Genomic DNA, 23,195 nt, shown 5'->3' on the forward strand with positions numbered 1-23,195 from the left:
CAGAGATATTTTGTAGTTACTCCCTAGAATTAACATGTTCAAATTATTAGAGGTGGCTTTAAAGGTTAGGACTAGTCTGATCTTTGACCTAGAATTCAATTGATCAATCAACCTACAGGTGCCACTGTCAGCTATGGGCTATAAGATAGGAAAGAGCAGAATCATTCATTTGTGTGATAACCTTTTTTATGGTTTTCTATTAGGAGGCCAATTTCCTAGATTTTAGGGACCATTTGGGCACTGGACATAGGGCATAATAAACTTGGTATAAGTAAGTTATAATTAGTAAATCATTAACAAGAAAATCCTTCATATTATGGTGCTTCTGATTTAATATGATATCACTTTGCAACATTGAAATAAACGCATATGGATAGGCTATTATTAGTCACAAGTCAATTCAATAGAGCATAAACCACTCATTTAGACTAACAAAATGGCTGTCATGCGCTAGGCTACACGGTCCTATCTGCGCATGCCCACCACACCTCTGTCACCGAGGTTTGAGAGCAGGTATTGAGTCTGACGAGTGACAGATTCTTTCTCAAAGGCTTAGCCTACTGATCCTCTCTCCTAATACAGCACAGTCCAAAAGTGGTTTCCAGGTGTGATGAGACTGAGACAAGAGCCAGGCTGTCAATAAACCTAAAGGAATCACAGACTAATAGATCTGACGCTGCAGTGGTAGCTAGAACCGAAACTTGATTTTTGCCATTATTGTTACAGCAGAGAAAACCGGTCGATAACCTATTGAAGACAAGTGTCGGAGACAACTGAACTGGCATCTTCAGGCAACCCGCTTCCAGAGGTCCACCGGTATTGGCAAGAAGGTTTGCACGCGCAAGGGACTGCGAGTTATGGATTTCCCGGGAACTGTTCTACTAGTAGTGTTGTGAGTTTTTCTCTTTTGCATCACCTGTTTTATAACAGTGTTATTGAATATATTACTAGAAATATATAAACTATAGCCTATTTGTGATCATGTACCAACATAGTAAGAAATGTTTTACCATCGAATCCCTGGTTGGGAAAGACTTGAACTCTTCGACTACCGGGGACGAACCGATCAGACCCACAGCGCTGAGGTTCACGGAATCAATTCACCCGGCGCCCTTTGGGAGTTGTTTCCAGAACTCCGGCAGGACTTTATACAGCAGTCCAGACATGATGTTCCCTGACCCGGGTACACACACAGGGAACTCCGGTATGCCCCTGCATCCTCTCCAGCTTCCATCGCAGCCTTTCTTCAACCCGCATCAGAGAGACACGTTGAATTTCTACCCGTGGGTTCTTCGAAACAGATATCTCGGACACAGGTTCCAAGGTAAGCGAACAACTACTTTAATTTAATGAATATTCCAAAGTTATTTTCAATAATATCATATATTTGGGCATATCCTTGTTATTGCATGGTTGAAAAAGACACGTATGGGGACATATTACAATGACCGTACGCATTAGAACTCTATAGTTCACTGATGGAAGAAATGTCCTTATGATCCCTGAACATGCTAGGTATGGTATTTTATTAAGGAAACAAATAATGTCTAAAAGGGTAGTAAACAAAGCAACAAAAACAGGATCAATGCAAATTATTAAAACTACTGAAATCTGTTTGCAGAGGAAAACGTTTAAACATCCAACTATAGTTAATTTCTTTCTTAAGTTAGGTCTATGCATTATTGGTAAATTTTCAGAGATTGGACGCATTAAAATAAATAGACTATATTGTTTATTTTTATTCATTTAAAATGCACATCGAAGCCATTGCACTTTCTTATAATGTATGTTCCCAAAAAGTTGATAGGAGATCAAATGTCTAATACGTTGAATAATAATAATAACACTAGGGTAAATTAATTTAAATGTGTAAGCTGTATGCAATTGTTCAAATAAAATAATATAAAATAAGAACAATATTTATCTAACAAATAGGCCTATAATCAAGATTTATTTCCCATTTGCCTACCCATTCGATTTAGGTTTTGCACCATTCAGAAAGTTTAATTGTAAGCAGTGGTGGGAAAAGTACCTAAATTGTCATACTTGAGTAAAAGGAAAGATACCTTAACAGAAAATGACTCAAGTTAAAGTGAAAGTCACCCAGTAAAATACGACTTGAATAAAAGTCAAAACGTATTTGTTTTTAAATATATCTAAGTATAAAAAGTAAATGTAATTGCTAAAATATACTTAAGTATCAAAAGTACAAGTATAAATCATTTCACATTCCTTATATTAAGCAAACCAGACGGCACGATTTTTTATTGTTTTATTTTTAATTTACGGATAGCCAGGGGCACACTCCAAAACTCAGACATAATTTACAAACGAAGCATTTGTGTTTAGTGAGTCCGCCAGATCAGAGGCAGTAGGGATGATCAGGGATGTTCTCATGATAAGTGCCTGAATTTGACCATTTTCCTGTCCTGCTAAGCATTCAAAATGTGACGAGTGCTTTTGGTGTCAGGGAAAATGTATGGAGTAAAAAGTACTTTAAAGTATTTTTACTTAAATACTTTACATCACTGATTATAAGGATTTTTTTCTCTCAAATATTTAGATATAATTAACTAATATTTAATTGGATAATTTAATATGAACGTTATTTGGATTAAAAGTAACAAAAGACAGGAATATTGTAATATTATTAGTTTATAATAATATTATAGTATTATAACAAATAATAACAGCTATAATCAACAATCAACAAATAATAACAATATTATTTAATTCAAATTTGCTTTGGGTTCAACTTTAGATTTAAAGGCTGCACATTTCTGATAAGACAATAACTATTTGAAAATGGGCCCAATATAAAAGTCTTTAGCATCCAAATAAAGCCATGAGAGAAATTGAATATTGGATAATCTCAGTATTCAGTGACCAAAACCTTAAATATTCTCACTCAAGCTATTTGCAGTGCATACTTGCAATAAATGGTGAACATCCTTACTAACTGATGCTGGGCGGTCCTCAAAAACAAAGCAATTTGTTAAACCAGACAGATCAATAACTTTCAACGCTCACCTCGTTGACTCAGTGGACAGCAGTGGTTAGCCACATCAGGTGTGCTGTCAGGTATGTTACTCTCTGATCAGCCAGCCCAGGGCCGTATTCACAGTGTCTCAGAGTATTTTTATTTTATTTTTTTTATTTCACCTTTATTTAACCAGGTAAGCCAGTTGAGAACAAGTTCTCATTTACAACTGCGACCTGGCCAAGATAAAGCAAAGCAGTGCGATAAAAACAACAACACAGAGTTACATATGGGGTAAACAAAACATAAAGTCAAAAATACAACAGAAAAATATATATACAGTGTGTGCAAATGTAGCAAGTTATGGAGGTAAGGCAATAAATAGTGCAAAATAATTACAATTAGTATTAACACTGGAATGATGGATGTGCAAGAGATGATGTGCAAATAGAGATACTGGGGTGCAAATGAGCAAAATAAATAACAATATGGGGATGAGGTAGTAGGGTGGGCTAATTTCAGATGGGCTGTGTACAGGTGCAGTGATCGGTAAGGTGCTCTGACAACTGACGCTTAAAGTTAGTGAGGGAGATAAGAGTCTCCAGCTTCAGAGATTTTTGCAGTTTGTTCCAGTCATTGGCAGCAGAGAACTGGAAGGAATGACGGCCAAAGGAGGTGTTGGCTTTGGGGATGACCAGTGAGATATACCTGCTGGAGCGCATACTACGGGTGGGTGTTGCTATGGTGACCAATGAGCTAAGTATGAGTGCAGATCTAGGATCAGTTTTGCCTTTTAGATCATAATGAATAAGATTAAATGGAGATGTTGGACCTGATCCCAGATCAGCACTCCTCCTCTTTATGGTCCTGTCCAGGTAACCTTCAGGGTGTACTTCAGTCAGGTAATCGGTGGGAGTCAGAGATTGTTGTCACTGTTGCTCAGATCAGGAGCTCAGATAAAGTGTCTTTGTTTACAGACACAGCAGATCCACTCACTGATGGTGTCCAATAACCATGAAAACTAATGTTTAGACAAGGCTAACTACAGACAGGAGGATTGAGAGGAGAGGATTAGCCATCATGACTGTCACTTACTGTTAGGGATGGATGGGAGATGTATTTTCTTTCATACTCCCCCACTTCCTGAGAGGTTGAGAGAGTGAGAGAGAGAGAGAGAGAGAAAGAAAGAGAGGAGAGAGAAAGAGAGGAGAGAGAAAGAGAGGAGAGAGAAAGAGAGGAGAGAGAAAGAGAGAGAGAACGAGAGGAGGGAGAAAGAGAGGAGAGAGAAAGAGAAAGAGAGGAGAGAGAGAGAGAGAAAGAAAGAGAGGAGGGAGAAAGAGAGGAGAGAGAAAGATAGGAGAGAGAAAGAGAGGAGAGAGAAAGAGAGGAGAGAGAGAGAAAGAAAGAGAGGAGAGAGAAAGAGAGGAGAGAGAAAGAGAGGAGAAAGAGAGAGAGAGAGAAAGAAAGAGAGGAGAGAGAAAGAGAGGAGAGAGAAAGAGAGGAGAGAGAAAGAGAGGAGAGAGAGAGAGAGAGAGAGAGAGAAAGAAAGAGAGGAGAGAGAAAGAGAGGAGAGAGAAAGAGAGGAGAGAGAAAGAGAGGAGAGAGAGAGAGATGAGAGAGAAAGAGAGGAGAGAGAAAGATAGGAGAGAGAAAGAGAGGAGAGAGAAAGAGAGGATAAAGAGAGAGAGAGAGAAAGAAAGAGAGGAGAGAGAAAGAGAGGAGAGAGAAAGAGAGGAGAGAGAAAGAGAGGAGAGAGAAAGAGAGGAGTGTAGCCTTTTGGGTGCATTTCAGTGTGTAGCCTTTTGGGTGCATTTCAGTGTGTAGCCTTTTGGGTGCATTTCAGTGTGAAGCCTTTGGAGTGCATTTCAGTGTGTAACCTTTGGGGTGCATTTCAGTGTGTAGCCTTTGGGGTGCATTTCAGTGTGTAGCCTTTGGAGTGCATTTCAGTGTGTAACCTTTGGAGTGCATTTCAGTGTGTAGCCTTTGGGGTGCATTTCAGTGTGTAGCCTTTTGGGTGCATTTCAGTGTGTAACCTTTGGGGTGCATTTCAGTGTGTAACCTTTGGGGTGCATTTCAGTGTGTAACCTTTGGAGTGCATTTCAGTGTGTAACCTTTGGAGTGCATTTCAGTGTGTAACCTTTGGGGTGCATTTCAGTGTGTAGCCTTTGGGGTGCATTTCAGTGTGTAGCCTTTGGAGTGCATTTCAGTGTGTAGCCTTTGGAGTGCATTTCAGTGTGTAGCCTTTGGAGTGCATTTCAGTGTGTAACCTTTGGAGTGCATTTCAGTGTGTAACCTTTGGAGTGCATTTCAGTGTGTAACCTTTGGGGTGCATTTCAGTGTGTAGCCTTTGGGGTGCATTTCAGTGTGTAGCCTTTGGAGTGCATTTCAGTGTGTAGCCTTTGGAGTGCATTTCAGTGTGTAGCCTTTGGGGTGCATTTCAGTGTGTAACCTTTGGAGTGCATTTCAGTGTGTAGCCTTTGGAGTGCATTTCAGTGTGTAGCCTTTGGGGTGCATTTCAGTGTGTAACCTTTGGAGTGCATTTCAGTGTGTATGGGATTGTTATGGGATTGTTATCATCAGGAAGGAGGGCAGATAGTTCATTCACCCATCTCATCTCCCCATGGTCTGATGGTCTGGAGGTTTGCTTTGACACGTTTTTATTCATTAGGAGGTGTTGAATGTCAGGAGATACGTGCCGGAGGTTAACTGATAGGATAACAGGGCATTGTAAACATTCTATTCCAAACATATTGGATAGTTCATAGAATGCTCCTATTCTTTTAGTTGTTTTAGTCTTTGGTTTATAATCAATCAATCAATCACTCAGATAAAGACGGACTGCATGAGGAGGATAAAACATTATCATTACTTGCATGTAAAATCCTAATAGATTATAATTTTGTATGTAAAGAATAGTTTATGCTGGAATTTATAGTTTTCTTTTCATATTCAATAATTATCTCTCTACATGTATACTTTATAGTCCATTTAGTGAGAAATGGAAATAGACCATCCCTTATTTACCGCCATCCGACTCCCTCCATATTCATCCATCCAGGGTTAGAATGAGAGATTGGCCCCCCACCACCACCACCCAGTGTGTAGCTGACTGCTGACAAGACCAGTCTTGTTGGGTGCCAGGGGACTGGTGTTACTGGTGATGAACACAGCTCTCTGGCTGGCGCTGCCATCTGCTCCCTGGTAGTCATGTTGGAGGCATGTCCCCCCATGTTCCCGCCACCCGCTGAGGACAGGCCAGAGTGTTGAAGGCTCATCCCCTGGAGGTTATTCCCTCTGTGGCAGGGGGCTGAGCCACCATTACAGTTTAGGATTAGTATTCACAAAGAGCCTCAGCGTTGCAGTGCTGATTTATGATCAGGTCCCCCCCTGTCCATATCAATTATATTTATTATGATCTATAAGGCCAAACTGATCCTAGATCAACACACTTACCGAGCGGAGGACTGAGCAGAACCAGCATTAGGGTCCAGCCTGGTGAGTTCCTCCCCGGTCTCAGTCTTCTCCGGTGGGATGTGAGTGGAGGTGACACCACTAATGCCATAGAACAGATGATGCCAGTCTGACTGTCTATCTGACGGGCTAACCCACCAGCCAGAACTAGCATGGTGCTCACCAGTGTGTGATAGGAGGGCACATTCTCAAGGAAAATCATATTGTTTCTTTCCTTATCAATAAATCACTATATTAGGTGAAAACGACAATAGTTACTGCTGTTAAAAATTAAGACTTTAACGTGAGATATATATTACATTATTACAATTTATTTCATTCAGCCTGATGCTGAGATTTAGAAAATATACCACAAAATGGAGATACTATTTAGTTATTTTATTTTATTTTAGAGCATGGATCCTAAAACCAGGAAATCCTATGACTTCGGTGACAGTGTGGCTTGCTGGTGTTCAGTGCCCCTTGAGACGCATTAAGACTAAAGCTTTCATCACCTGCATCTGTAGTGGACCTCTATTGACATTCTTCTGTTCTACCAGAGCTGTGCTCCTCACATTCTCTCTCTTCAGAGGTGTCTCTGTTGTTTGTCCTCTGATTTCCAAAGCGTTTTCAGCGCGCCAGCTGTAGATGGCTGTCAATGACAGTCCCGTGACAGAAAGAAAATATGCATTCTTTAGTTAGCTAACACAGCTGAAGTGCTGAAGAGCATACCGTATTTGGAGCAGACACCAATATACAGTTATCCATTACATTGTTAGTGCTATAGCCTATTTACTGTGGCAGTAAGTGGTGCTACAGTGCTTTCAGAAAGTATTCACACCCCTTTGACTTTTTCCACATTCTGTTGTGTTACAGTCTGAATTTTAAATGGATGAAATTGAGATTTTGTGACACAGTAAACATTTGCTTAACAAGTCACATAAGTGGCGTGGACTCACTCTGTGTGCAGTAATAGTGTTTAACATGATTTTTGAATGACTACCTCATTGCTGTACCCAACACATACAATTATCTGTAAGGTCCCTCGGCCGAGCAGTACATTTCAAAAACAGAATCAATCACAAAGACCAGGGAGGTTTTTTCAATGCCTCGCAAAGAAGGGCACCTGTTGGTAGATTAAAACAAATAAAAATAAGGTGACATTGAATATCCCTTTGAGCATGGTGAAGTTATTAATTACACTTTGGATGGTGTATCAGTACACCCAGTCACTACAAAGATACGGGCATCCATGAGGCCAATGTTGACTTTAAAACAGTTACAGAGTTTAATGGCTGTGATAGGAGAAAACTGAGGATGGATCAACAACATTGTAGTTACTCCACAATACTAACCTAAATGACAGAGTGAAAAGAATGAAGCCTGTACAGAGTAAAAATATTCCAAAACATGCATCCAGTTTGCAATAAGGCACTAAAGTAAAAATGTGGCTAAGAAATGTCCTGAATACAAAGCGTTATGTATGGGGCAAATCCAACACAACACATCACTGAGTACCACTCTTCATATTTTCAAGCATGGTGGTGGTTGCATCATGTTATGGGTATGCTTGTCATCGGCAAGGACAAGGGAGTTTGGAGCTAATCATGGAGCTAAGCATAGGCAAAATCCTAGAGGAAAACCTGGTTCAGTCTGCTTTCCAACAGACACTGGGAGACAAATGCACCTTTCAGCAGGACAATAACCTTAAAACACAAGGCCAAATATACACTGCAGTTGCTTAACAATGATGACATAGACTGTCCCTGAGTGGCCTAGTTACAGTGTTGACTTAAATCCTCTTGAAAAAAATCTATGTCAAGACTTGAAAATGGCTGTCTAGCAATGATCAACAACCAACTTGACAGAGCTTGAAGAATTTTTAAAAGAATTTAAAAAAAAGAATAATATGCAAATAATTATTGTACAATCCAGGTGTGCAAAGCTCTTATAGACCTACCCAGAAAGACTCACAGCTGTAATCGCTGCCAAAGGTGATTCTGACATGTATTGACTCAGGGGTGTGAATACTTACGTAAATGAGATATTTCTGTATTTCATTTTCAATATATTTGCAAAAATGTCTAAGAACATGTTTTGACTTTGTCATTATGGGGTGTTGTATGTAGATGGGTGAGAGAAAAAAAATCTATATATCCATTTTGAATTCAGGGTGTAACACAACAAAATGTGGAATAAGTCAAGGGGTATGAATACTTTCTGAACTGCTCTTTCCATGACATAGAGCAGGGGTCTCCAACCTTTTCTAGCATAAGAGCTACTTCTAAAAAATTAAACATGTCTTGAGCTACACATTTTGTTTTAGCCATTAAATAGGCACATTCCTATTTTCTCCTCTTCCCCGGGTCCTTTAGTGTACAAGAGAAAGTAGTGCACTATGTTTTCTGCCATTTAAATTACAGGTTGTAATGCAACAAAATAGGAAAAACGCCTAAGGGGGATGAATACTTTTGCAAGGCGCTGTAAGTACCTTTGAACAGGGTATGGTAGTAGGTGCCTGGCGCACTGTTTTGTGTGAAGAACTGCAACGCTGATGGGTATTTCACGCTCAACAGTTTCCTGTGTGTATCAAAGAATGGTCCACCACCCAAAGGACATCCAGCCAACTTGACACTACTGTGGGAAGCATTGGAGTCAACATGGGCCAGCATCCCTGTGGAACGCTTTCGACACCTTGTAGAGTCCATGCCCTGAGGAATTGATGCTGTTCTGAGGACAAAATGGGAGGGGTACAACTCAATAGGACGGTGATCTTAATGTTTTGAACGCCCAGTGTATATTAATCTGTGCATGGGGAAAAACATTGTTGTAGCATTGTTTTGAGTAGAAGGTGTAGTGACTTGTTTTTTGTCTTGTAAAAAGCCACCAGTACAAGCTGATGAAACCTACTATTAGCTACAATTAGCAGGTGCTAATAAGAAATAATATTTTTTTATTTGATTTATTAGGATCCCCATTAGTCGATGCCAGTGGCGACAGCTAGTCTTACTGGGGTCTGACACGTAATGAAAAAGACATTACAGACAAAATACTTTACAATTTACATACATTTAAAAACATGTAGTGTGTGTGTGTGTGTGTGAGCATATATCAGTTAGACATACATGTCAGTACATACACACAACAAGTAGGTCACATGGGGGAGAGGCGTTGTGCCATGAGGTGTTGCTTTATTTGGTTTTTGAAACCAGGTTTGCTGTTCACTTGCGCTATATAAGATGGAAGGGAGTTCCATGCACTCATGGCTCTGTATAATACTGTACGTTTCCTTGAATTTGTTCTGGACCTGGGGACTGTGAAAACATCCCTGGTGGCATGTCTGGTGGGGTAAGTGTGTGTGTCAGTGCTGTGTGTAAGTTGACTATGCAAACAATGTGGAATTTCCAACCCGTTAATGTTTCTTATAAAAACAAGAAGTGACGCAGTCAGTCTTTCCTCAACTCTTAGCCAAGAGAGACTGGCATGCATAGGATTAATATTAGCCCTCTGATTACAATGAAGAGCAAGACGTGGGGCTCTGTTCTGGACCAGCTGCAGCTTAACTAGGTCTTTCTCTGCAGCTCTGGACCACACGACTGGACAATAATCAAGATAAAACTAGAGCCTGCAGGACTTGCTTTGTGGAGTGCGGTGTCAAAAAAGCAGAGCATCTCTTTATTACGTACAGACCTTTCCCCATCTTTACAACTAATGAATCTATATGTTTTGACCATGACAGTTTACAATATAAGGTAACACCAAGTAATTTAGTCTCCTCAACTTGTTCAACAGCCACACCATTCATTACCAGATTCAGCTGAGGTCCAGAACTTAGGGAATGATTTGTACCAAATACAGTGCTCTTTGTTTTAGAGATGTTCAGGACCAGTTTATCACTGGCCACCCATTCTAAAACTGACTGCAACTCTTTGTTAAAGGTTTCAGTGACTTCATTAGCTGTGGTTGCTGATGCGTATATGGTTGAATCATCAGCATACATGGACACACATAGAAAAGAGCAGAGGGCCTAGAGAGCTGCCCTGCGGTACACCACACTTTACATGTTTGACATTAGAGAAGTTTTAATTTAACCCTCTGAGTTCTATTATATAGATAGCTCTGAATCCACAGTATGGCAGAGGTTGACAAGCCATAACACATGTTTTCTCAACAACAGGTTAAGGTAAAAAAAATCAAAGGCTGCACTCAAATCTAACAGTACAGATCCCACAATCTTCTTATTATCAATTTCTTTCAACCAATCATCAGTCATTTGTGTCATTGCAGTACATGTTGAGTGCCCTTCTCTATAAGCATGCTGAAAGTCTGTTGTTAATTTGCTTACAGAGAAATAGCATTGTATTTGGTCAAACACAATTTTTTTCCAACAGTTTGCTAAGAGCTAGCAGCAAGCGGATAGGTCTGCTGTTAGAACCAGTAATGGCCTCTTTACCACTCTTGGGTAGCGGAATGACTAGTGCAGCGGGTTATTCCAGGCCTGCCAAAGAAGATATTAAGAGTTGACCATAAGCACATATGATTTGTTATGATAGAGAAGAAATACATAGTTGTTTCCACAGACAGTGCTTTCATTTAAACTAATTTAACTGTTGGTCTGTAGCAGAGAGTATCAGGTCAGTTTCTAACTGTGTTTATATTAGCATGACATTATCTCTAAAATAGTGTAGACATAATGCTTCATCATAGCAGTATCACAACAAGGTATTTCCATAGTACATTAGTCCTATGTTCAGTACACCTTTACAGCTGGTGTACCATAGCTTCAGTATTTGCTAATCCAAGGTCATGGTCAAGTTTGATGGCTTCTCTGTATCCATCTCCTTTCAGAGATGCTCCATCTTCGGTCCATGTTTTGCATGTGAATGAATATGGCTGGACACTGTAGCCCTACTGTCACCGATGTAATGTAGTGCCATTCATTTGGTTTGACAGACGCATCATTGCTCACAGCTTCGGTGCATCCCACACACTGTCCCTCAACTGCCGAGCTGTAACCGACTTTTGCGTACACGTGTTTGAGGTTATATTTGTGCTGCAAGGTTTCTTTTCAAGCCAGGCACAACCTTTTCATGCGGTGGTCAAATCATTTATTAATGGATTTGCTTATGTAAAATTTTTAGTTTTTTGTATGTGTCATTTTAATAAACGAACCCTAATCCCGGGAGTGCAGATGTTGGGCCTGTGGCGAGAACAAAGTCACGTACACAATGAAACTGAAAAACAAGGACATTTTACTATTGCCCTGTGTTGAATGAAATCAGGCATGTGCATATGATTCAATTTGGTTAATTGCACAACACTTTGTCTTCACATCAATCATTTTTTTGCATTTTTCCAGCCCAAGATATTTACGTATGATTTCATACAAGGCGTTACTAAACGCTTAGGTTTCATGCTCAGCGTTGAATACACTTAAGGCCCTACACAAATGAGCTTAATGTCACAATATAGAGGAGAAGTCACTGAACCTGCCATCTACAGTGGTAATATAACCCTCTAGTTCTGAATAAACCTACCATCTACAGTGGTAATATACAGTTGAAGTCGGAAGTTTACATACACTTAGGTTGGAGTCAGTAAAACTCGTTTGTCAACCACTCCACACATTTCTTGTTAACAAACTATAGTTTTGGCAAGTCGGTTAGGACATCTACTTTGTGCATGACACAAGTAATTTTTCCAACAATTGTTTACGGACAGATTATTTCACTTATAATTCACTGTATCATGATTCCAGTGGGTCAGAAGTTTACATACACTATGATGACTGTGCCTTTAAACAGCTTGGAAAATTCCAGAAAATGATGTCATGGCTTTAGAAGCTTCTGATAGGCTAATTGACATCATTTGAGTCAATTGGAGGTGTACCTGTGGATGTATTTCAAGGCCTACCTTCAAACTCAGTGTCTCTTTGCTTGACACCATGGGAAAATCAAAAGAAATCAGCCAAGACCTCAGAAAAATAATTGTAGACCTCTACAAGTCTGGTTCATCCTTGGGAGCAATTTCCAAACACCTGAAGGTACCACGTTCATCTGTACAAACAATAGTACACAATTATAAACACCATGGGACCACGCAGCCGTCATACCGCTCAGAAAGGAGACGCGTTCTGTCTCCTAGAGATGAACGTACATTGGTGCGAAAAGTGTAAATCAATCCCAGAACTTCAGCAAAGGACCTTGCGAAGATGCTGGAGGAAACAGGTACAAAAGTATCTATATCCACAGTAAAACGAGTCCTATATCGACATAACCTGAAAGGCCGCTTAGCAAGGAAGAAGCCACTGCTCCAAAACTGCCATAAAAAAGCCAGACTACGGTTTGCAACTGCACATAGGGACAGAGATCGTACTTTTTGGAGAAATGTCCTCTGGTCTGATGAAACAAAAATATAACTGTTTGGCCATAATGACCATCGTTATGTTTGGAGAAAAAAGTGGGAGGCTTGCAAGCAGAAGAACACCATCCCAACCGTGAAGCACGGGGTGGCAGCATCATGCTGTGGGGGTGCTTTGCTGCAGGAGGGACTGGTGCACTTCACAAAATAGATGGCATCATGAGGAAGGAAAATTATGTGGATATATTGAATTAAGACATCAGTAGTTAAAGCTTGGTCGCAAATGGGTCTTCCAAATGGACAATGACCCCAAGCATACTGCCAAAGTTGTGGCAAAATGGCTTAAGGACAACAAAGTCAAGGTATTGGAGACCTCAATCCTATAGAAAATGTGTGGGCAGAACTGAAAAGGCGTGTGCGAGCAAGGAGGCCTACAAACCTGACTCAGTTACACCAGCTCTGTCAGGAGGAATGGGCCAAAATTCACCCAACTTATTGTGGGAAGCTTGTGGAAGGCTACCCGAAATGTTTTACCCAAGTTAATTTAACAATTTAACAATTTAAATTGTGAAACAATTTAAAGACAATGCTACCAAATACTAATTGAGTGTATGTAAACTTCTGACCCACTGGGAATGTGACGAAGGAAATAAAAGCTGAAATAAATCATTTTCTCTACTATTATTCTGACATTTCACATTCTTAAAATAAAGTGGTGATCCTAACTGAAATAAGAAAGGGAATTTTTACTAGGATTAAATGTCAGGAATTGTGAAAAACTGAGTTTAAATGTATTTGGCTAAGGTGTATGTAAACTTCTGACTTCAACTGTAACCCTCAAGTTCTGAATGAACCTGCCATCTACAGTGGTAATATAACCCTCTAGTTCTGAATGAACCTGCCATCCACAGTGGTAGGATACCCCATAGCTTCTGAATGAACCTGCCATCCACAGTGGTAGGATACCCCATAGCTTCTGAATGAACCTGCCATCCACAGTGGTAGGATACCCCATAGCTTCTGAATGAACCTGCCATCCACAGTGGTAGGATACCCCATAGCTTCTGAATGAACCTGCCATCCACAGTGGTAGGATACCCCATAGCTTCTGAATGAACCTGCCATCCACAGTGGTAGGATATCCCATAGCTTCTGAATGAACCTGCCATCCACAGTGGTAGGATACCCCATAGCTTCTGAATGAACCTGCCATCCACAGTGGTAGGATACCCCATAGCTTCTGAATGAACCTGCCATCCACAGTGTTAGGATACCCCATAGCTTCTGATTGAAATGGGAATCAGTATTGAAACTAGACGATATACACTGAACAAAAATATAAATGCAACATGCAACAATTTCAAAGATTTTACTGAGTTACAGTTCATATGAGGAAATCAGTCAATTGAAATAAATAAATTAGGCCCTAATCTATGGATTTCACATGACTGGGAATACAGATATGCATCTGTTGGTCACAGATACCTTAAAAAAGTATCTGGTGTGACCACCATTTGCCTCATGCAGCGCAACACATCTCCTTCACATAGAGTTGATCAAGCTGTTGATTGTGGCCTGTGGAATGTTGTCCCACTTCAATGGCTGTGCTAAGTTGTTGGATATTGGCGGGAACTGGAACATGCTGTCATACACGTCGATCCAGAGCATCCCAAACATGCTCAATGGGTGACATGTCTGGTGAGTATGCAGGCCATGGAAGAACTGGGACATTTTCAGCTTCCAGGAATTGTGTGCAGATCCTTGCGACATGGAGGTTGTGCATTATCAAGCTGAAACATGAGGTGATGGAGGCGGATAAATGGCATGACAATGGGCCTCAGGATCTCGTCCTGGTATCTCTGTGCATTCAAATTGCCATCAATAAAATGCAATTGTGTGCGTTGTCCGTAGCTTATGCCTGCCCATACCATAACCCCACTACCACCATGAGGCTCTCTCTGTTCACAACGTTGACATCAGCAAACCGCTCGCCCACATGACACCATACACACTGTCTGCTATCTGCCCGGTACAGTTGAAACCGGGATTCATCCGTACAGAGCACACTTCTCCAGCGTGCCAGCGGCCATCGAAGGTGAGTATTTGCCCACTGAAGTCGGTTACAACACCGAACTGCAGTCAGATCAAGACCCTGGTGAGGACGACAAGCATGAAGATGGTTTCTGACAGTTTGTGCAGAAATTATTCGGTTGAGCAAACCCACAGTTTCATCAGCCCTCCGGGTGGCTGGTCTCAGACGATCCCGCAGGTGAAGAAGCTAGATGTGGAGGGCTGGCGTGGTTACACGTGGTCTGCAGATGTGAAGCTGGTTGGACGTACTTCCAAATTCTCTAAAACGACGATGGAAGCGGCTTATGGCAGAGAAATGAACATTCAGTTATCTGGGTACAGCTCTGATGGCCATTCCTGTAGTCAGCATGCCATTTGCATGCTCCCTCAAAACTTGAGACATCTGTGGAATTGTGTTGTGTGGCCTTTTAGTGTCACCAGCACAAGGTGCACCTATGTAATGATCATGCTGTTTAATCAGCTTCTTGATACGCCACACCTGTCAGGTGGATGGATTATCTTGGCAAATGAGAAATGCTCACTAACAGGGATGTAAACAAATTTGTGCACAACATTTGAGACAAATTAGCTTTTTGTGCGTATGGAACATTTCTGGGATATTTAATTTCATCTCATGAAACATGGGACCAACAGTTTACATGTTATGTTTATATTTTTGTTCAGTATAGTTCTAGAGGTTTTTATTGAGTCTAGCCTAAGAGAAGTGTACACAAAGATTTATGGAATAACTTGCTTTAACAGTACTGTTAAAAAGTAATACATGTGATTAATGTCTTTGTTACGTTTTGCGCAACTAGTCAATCTCCTAATTAAAGTATCTTTATTTTGAAACACTTTGATCTGAATATATGCTTCACAATAAACATACGCTTATACGGGCCCTCTGTGTGTTCTCTTTGGGTCACGACCAATGTTCTCTCCAAAAAATGTAGGCACTGAGCAAATTTCAGGTCTGCTGAGCGCAAACTTGAACTTTGTGAAAACTCTTGTGCAACTTCCAGCGCGTGTTTACTGTGAACACTGAGGCTGTACCCGCTTAAAGTTGCAGTTTCAAATAGTAGGCTACTGTGGCTATTTGATCATAACGTAGGCCTACCAGAGTGGCATACCATCAACAACAATGGATCAAATGTCTGGTCAATATAGATCTACATTCCATGAGTTAAAAAAAAAGAAACAACATTAACCTGTTTATCCACTAGTCCTTCAGACAAGGAGGTGACTGAAAATGTTTGTTGTGGTGTTGCTGCAAGAAACCATTTAACAAAATAAAAATCATTATTATTCCCATACCATTATTACAGAGAATCAGACCAATTATGCTACCCTCTGCCTGTTGGCTACATAGCTTATTCAAGCATGTCTCAAAATAGAACACTGCCCCTTTAAGACAAAAAAAAAATAGCTCTTTACCTGACTGGCTTTTCACAGATGTCTAGAAATGTACAGGTTTTGTGCTCTTGTAGGAAGCAATCACTCCCCCATTGCTGACTACAAATGATCTATAACTGGGCTAATAACTCACTAAATAGAAAGGATATGAACAAACGTGCACACGTGGTTACATGCAACACTGTCCAGTTCAAAGTGAATGGCACAGATCCATATATGGCAATGGTCTATTGACATATAGGCCTACTGCAGCTCTGATTGGTTGTGCCGCACCGGTCTGGTCTGTGTAGAGTACGGGCCTGACCCGTGCCTGTCAATGCAATATAATCCTACTGCAGTGCGTTCTGCCTACAACTAAATCTCTTGTTGAAAGTCCCAGTCCCTTTATCTGTCACCAGTTCAGATTGTGCTGGAGATGGATGTCATCCATGGTGGCTGAACCAACATGTCACTGTCAATTATGCAACACTACTATTTCCTAATTGTGATTACATTCAACACAACTATTTCCTAACTGTGATGATATTCAACACAACTATTTCATAACTGTGTGATGACATTCAACACTACTATTTCCTAACTGTGATGACATTCAACACAACTATTTCCCAACTGTGATGACATTCAACACTACTATTTCCTAATTGTGATTACATTCAACACAACTATTTCCTAACTGTGATGATATTCAACACTACTATTTCATAACTGTGTGATGACATTCAACACTACTATTTCCTAACTGTGATGACATTCAACACACTATTTCCCAACTGTGATGACATTCAACACTACTATTTCATAACTGTGATGACATTCATCACTACTATTTCCTAACTGTGTGATGACATTCAACACTACTATTTCCTAACTGTGATGACATTCAACACAACTATTTCCTAACTGTGATGACATTCAACACAACTATTTCCTAACTGTGTGATGACATTCAACACAACTATTTCCTAACTGTGTGATGACATTCAACACAACTATTTCCTAACTGTGATGACATTCAACACAACTATTTCCTAACTGTGATGACATTCAACACTACTATTTCATAACTTTGTGATGACATTCAACACTACTATTTCCTAACTGTGATGACATTCAACACAACTATTTCCTAACTGTGATGACATTCAACACTACTATTTCATAACTGTGATGACATTCAACACTACTATTTCCTAACTGTGTGATGACATTCAACACTACTATTTCCTAACTGTGATGACATTCAACACAACTATTTCCTAACTGTGATGACATTCAACACTACTATTTCCTAACTGTGTGATGACATTCAACACAACTATTTCCTAACTGTGTGATGACATTCAACACAACTATTTCCTAACTGTGATGACATTCAACACTACTATTTCCTAACTGTGATGACATTCAACACTACTATTTCCTAACTGTGATGACATTCAACACTACTATTTCCTAACTGTGATGACATTCAACACTACTATTTCCTAACTGTGATGACATTCAACACTACTATTTCCTAACTGTGATGACATTCGACACTACTATTTCCTAACTGTGATGACATTCAACACTACTATTTCCTAACTGTGATGACATTCAACACTACTATTTCCTAACTGTGATGACATTCATCACAACTATTTCCTAACTGTGATGACATTCAACACAACTATTTCCTAACTGTGATGACATTCAACACTACTATTTCCTAACTGTGATGACATTCAACACTACTATTTCCTAACTGTGATGACATTCAACACTACTATTTCCTAACTGTGATGACATTCAACACTACTATTTCCTAACTGTGATGACATTCATCACAACTATTTCCTAACTGTGATGACATTCAACACTACTATTTCCTAACTGTGATGACATTCAACACTACTATTTCCTAACTGCGATGACATTCAACACTACTATTTCCTAACTGTGATGACATTCAACACTACTATTTCCTAACTGTGATGACATTCAACACTACTATTTCCTAACTGCGATGACATTCAACACTATTATCTCCTAACTGTGATGACATTCAACACAACTATTTCCTAACTGTGATGACATTCAACACTATTATCTCCTAACTGTGATGACATTCAACACAACTATTTCCTAACTGTGATGACATTCAACACTACTATTTCCTAACTGTGATGACATTCAACACTACTATTTCCTAACTGTGATGACATTCAACACTACTATTTCCTAACTGTGATGACATTCAAACGTGATGTGTAATGCATACAGTATATCATCTCCATAACGATAAATGAGTCTACATTCTAGAACAAGCATGTGGAATGAGGTGTGGTGTGGTAGCATTGTGAAACGGAGGGATAACATCGGCACAACCTAACATTACTAGCTTTTACCTGTACATGAATCAATTACACACGTTATGGGAAAGTGTCACGAATGATGAGTCAAGCGAAGAAGCCCATCGGGCACATTGATATGGCTAATACTGACCTAGAGAGCAGCATGCCATACGTTTCAACACTGATGTTCTCCTTATTCAGTTCTTTGTCCTCTTTTTGAGGTGTAATTGGACCAGCTATTAATCACAAACAACAACATAGCCGACAAACAAAAAGACTCAGTAAAAACCATTCGTATCAGTTTGCTTAGTTGTGCAGCAGTTAGTATACTATAGTTTCTCTCTTTACGCCGTCTCTTTACACATACAACAGGAGCTGCTATGGTGTCGTTCATGTCAGTCTAACCCTCTACTTCCTCTACTTCCTCTCCTCGCTCTAGGTGAGGACAGCAGCCCAGAGAACCTGCTCCTTCATGGGCCTTTCTCTCGCAAGCCGAAGCGCATCCGGACAGCCTTCTCCCCCTCGCAGCTCCTCAGGCTGGAGAGGGCCTTTGAGAAGAACCACTATGTGGTGGGAGCAGAGCGGAAGCAGCTCGCCAGCGGCCTCTGCCTCACAGAGACACAGGTGAGTGTGAGGGGGACTCAGCGATCTTGAACGCACCCTAAACCCCTAGGGCCTAAAAGCCAATTTGTGCTTGATCCGTAAATGTGGAGCCTCTGGAGGCCAAATCGAGCTCCGTACCACATCGTCGTGCTCCTCGGAGGGCTCCGTATAGCTCTACATTAACATGATTGGTTGACGGTCGGTGGGCGCGGGAGGTCCAGTATGAACACAAACTCACTTCCTTCACAACTTCCTTCACAACAGCTCTGCTCAGCGAAGCGCAGGACGTATACATGCCCTGACTTTAGAGGTCGTATCACAGTAAATGCTGTAGGGCCACTGCAGAAGTCGGATTTACCATGCAGAAGCCTTTAAGGCATGGCCGCATTCCAGAGCACTGAAACAGGGGATATGAGTAGACTCGTAAGTCAGAACTCCACAACACCCCCTCAACCAACATATAGCAAAATCAGGTTTCTCAACCACAAGTTTTGTCCTACAGTAGCTATCGGGATGGGCAAGGTGATGCCAATAAATTATGTAGTTAATTTCACTATTATTATTTATGACTTCATTTCCCTAATAAACATCAGAAACACGCTGCTGATCAACGGCAATTTAGGCTTTTTACAATCATCTCATGCAATATATCATACATTGAACTTTTAATTTCAAAGGAATTAGACCAATAATTTAATCAAGCTTGTAAATGTGATGTAAAAATGCCAACCAGACAATGCCTGAAAAATGATATAGAAATATGTTGCTATTTGCAAACAGCTGTAAAGAACGAAAGTATGTGAATTTTTAATTTTTATTTTATTTCACCTTTATTTAACCAGGTAAGCCAGTTGAGAACATGTTCTCATTTACAACTGCGACCTGGAAGCCTTAGGCAAGGCAATGTTTGGCAGTACTATAGAAGAAATATGGAAGCAATAACAGTTTTACACCATGTGAAATATTGTGTTGGTATTATTGCTATTACACTTTGGAAAAAGCTTTGCTTAAAAATCATACATGCAGACACTTCTATAACTAGTAAAGGTACATTTACTGAAGAAAATGTGTGTGCTTGCTTCAGCTGTCTCAAAGTTTTTTCATGGAAGTGGAAGAACGAGTAGTAGTAGTTTTTACAGCAAGCACATATATATATTTTTTGCCAATGTTTCTTCCAGTACTAAACGACGTCTCTCCTTACTCTCTCCCAGGTAAAGGTTTGGTTCCAGAACAGGAGGACGAAGCACAAGAGACAGAAGCTGGAGGAAGAGTCACCGGAGGCTCAGCAGAAGAGGAAAGGAAGCCAGCACATCAGCCGCTGGAGGGTGGCTACTCAGCAGGGCAGTAGCCCCGAGGACATCGACGTCATCTCAGAGGACTGACGTTACGTCGTTATCACCTTGATTAAAACCATCGTAAATCATTCATCATGAACGCAGCCTGACTGATTGCTGACTGACTTGTGTCTGAATATCGGCAGTCTGTGTGCTCCTCTGAACACATGGTTTGACCTTTGACACAACCTGTTGTTGATTTAAAAAAAAAAAAAACAGATGAACAATTACAATGAAAACGATCACTGCTTTATGTTGGACAGAAGAAGGCCAAGTGTATCATGTTATTACACAGCTCTGACTGCTGTAAACGTGGTGGAAATCTGCATTTGGTCTATGTTGCTTTCCGTAGCGACACAAACTACTGAAGAGAGACTGTTTGACTGGGAGGAATCTTTCAATACAGTTTGTAACTCTATTGTCTACCTGAACTTGACATTGTCCTTCCTCACACTCACATTTAACAAAACATCATCACTGTTTTAGCGTTTTCAGTTTGTTGATGTGTAACTGTACAATGCTAAATATGCACAATATGTTTGTGGTAAAAAAATAAATAAGCCATTGGTATGATAGCTATAGAGGAACCTTCTAGAACCTGCTGATTCTGTTTAGGATTTTGTTTGTCTTAATTATAGTCTTTAGACCAGTCCCACTGAAAGGTAGGCCACTACAGACAATAAATCATACAGATTTGTTACTCCTGAAATATGTTTTTGAGTAGCACATTGGAATAATTTGGACAATGTTAATTGTAAGTATTTATGTAAATCTAAAAAAGGTACTCTACACATCTTCTGTCCTTGTTTTGTTTCCTCTGGATTTAAAAAATGCTGTTTTTGTCTAGTTTGTTACTCTTTAAATTCATTGCAAGTTTGTTTTTGCTTTTGACAAATATTTGATAAATTCTATTGAGACCATGTAGAATGTACAGTGCAGGCACATTACAACTTGTCCACAAGAATGACATGAAAAACAAATGTACCTCAATACTACATTTATTTCAGCAACCATTACCATTCCTGTGATATCATGTTATGTAGCACTTCCCGTAGTGAAATATATATTTTTATTTGTTTTAAATAGATGTTAGAAATAATGCACTATAAGTAGGCATACACTTTGATTTTATTTTAACCTATGCCCCGAGAGTGAACGTTTTTGTACTTTCTGTGTGTGGTCAGATTACTTTGGAAAATAAAAACATCGACATAACATTATTTGTACAATAATACTGATATATATATATATATATATATATATATATATATATATATTATGTGCGAGAATGTCTAAGCGTTAATTTAATAACCTATTTTCAACATCTATAATTGTCGACATGTCATCGCGTCAAACGTCAAACACATATCGGTTAAATGACAACTTGAAAAGTAAATTGTGATACACGATGATTTGGTATTTGTTATTTGGTCTACACATTTGAAGAACAGCAGTTTTTGCGAGCTGCAGTTGAATAGTCCAAGCTACACATCAGCATATGTTTGTGAAATTAATAAAAACTTTTTTTTAAATAAAAAAAAGTACAGAAAGCCTAGGTTATAAACCTTTATCTTGTGTTATTATATTATCCATAAGAAACGCCAGTCTGCAGACAGCTTTTATTATTTGTCCTATCCTAAATTATAGGCTATAATAGGGTTATTAACAATTAGCCTAGATTATAAATACACTTTTTGACGAAAACATAAAACATAATGAGGTTCTTTAGACGGCAATAGGCCTATTAATTTGGGCCAATCATTTTTTTCAATGTATTCTCCGTCTGTAACTCAATGAGACACTGAATTGGTTGCGATGGGTGCATGGCCGAATACGACGATACGTTCAAAGCGACATGAAGCAAGTTTAACAACTCAGAGTCACTACACACTCCGTCTTGCGCTCTTCAAAGGACGTCTTTCACCAGAAACATTATTGTGCCAGAGATGCTTTTCTTTCCGGACACACCGGAAGGACTTATGGAACACTTACAACAGAAAAAATAGAGAATGGCAAATATAATTGATTAGACTAATCGTTCGGAAAATATTTAAAGCCGTAAACCTTCAGCCGAAAGAGTTTCAGAAAAGGTATGTCAGACTCAGAATCAAACGCATTTTTTTTATTCACATTTTTGCCATGAATGAGATGAGGATATGGCAAACAACTTCACTGTTCTGATATGCCGACACACAGAGATGAGGAACCTTTTCTGGGAATTACGTCAGATCACCGTCAATACGGATGAGAAAGAGACAATCATAGCGAGAGATGTGTCGGGCCAAACGGACATGATCAACCCAACAACAGGTCAAAACCCGTCCCTGCTATTATTACTAACACGACATTTCCTCCTTACTAAAACGGCTTTCTTTGAGTAATAGAGACAAGTCTTGCGTGAGCCATATTATTAATAGTCCAAGCTTTTAGTTTATTTCGAGTCATGCTGTAGCCTAATCAAATAGCTTATAGGCCTACAATATGCGTTTTATTTGGACAATAGTCGACCGTTAGCCTATCCTGGAACAGAACAGAATATAATAGAATATGGAATAGTATATAGCTTGCTTATTCCGTAACATGTATGTCAATATAGTATAATCAATGATATATGGAGAATGGTCCCTGAGTGGTCAGCCATTGTTCTTC

General features: G+C 39.8%; 1 protein-coding gene across 2 annotated transcripts; it reads left to right on the plus strand.

Annotated features, from left to right (window-relative positions):
* Positions 1-516: 516 nt before the first annotated feature.
* LOC311107935 (homeobox protein EMX1-like) lies at positions 517-21,761 on the plus strand. Of its 2 annotated transcripts, XM_084150554.1 has the most exons (4): positions 517-892; positions 996-1,324; positions 19,049-19,233; positions 20,424-21,761. In XM_084150554.1, exons 1-4 carry the CDS (start codon positions 858-860, stop codon positions 20,592-20,594), a joined length of 720 nt encoding a protein of 239 aa, XP_084006680.1. In that variant the 5' UTR covers positions 517-857; the 3' UTR covers positions 20,595-21,761. The 2 variants fall into 2 exon arrangements, with proteins under 2 accessions (XP_084006680.1, XP_084006681.1); XM_084150555.1 differs by having other exon boundaries at positions 517-1,324.
* Positions 21,762-23,195: the final 1,434 nt, after the last annotated feature.

The sequence above is a fragment of the Coregonus lavaretus genome (genome assembly GCF_964263955.1).
Source record: "Coregonus lavaretus genome assembly, chromosome: 32".
Classification (NCBI taxonomy): domain Eukaryota; kingdom Metazoa; phylum Chordata; class Actinopteri; order Salmoniformes; family Salmonidae; genus Coregonus; species Coregonus lavaretus.

Excerpts from the sequence above, each read along its gene's own strand:
- LOC311107935 (XM_084150554.1), top strand. The coding sequence starts at position 858 with ATGGATTTCCCGGGAACTGTTCTACTAGTAGTGTT. Across the intron at positions 1,325-19,048 it reads TCTCGGACACAGGTTCCAAG|GTGAGGACAGCAGCCCAGAG; the intron begins GTAAGCGAACAA and ends TCCTCGCTCTAG. Across the intron at positions 19,234-20,423 it reads TCTGCCTCACAGAGACACAG|GTAAAGGTTTGGTTCCAGAA; the intron begins GTGAGTGTGAGG and ends ACTCTCTCCCAG.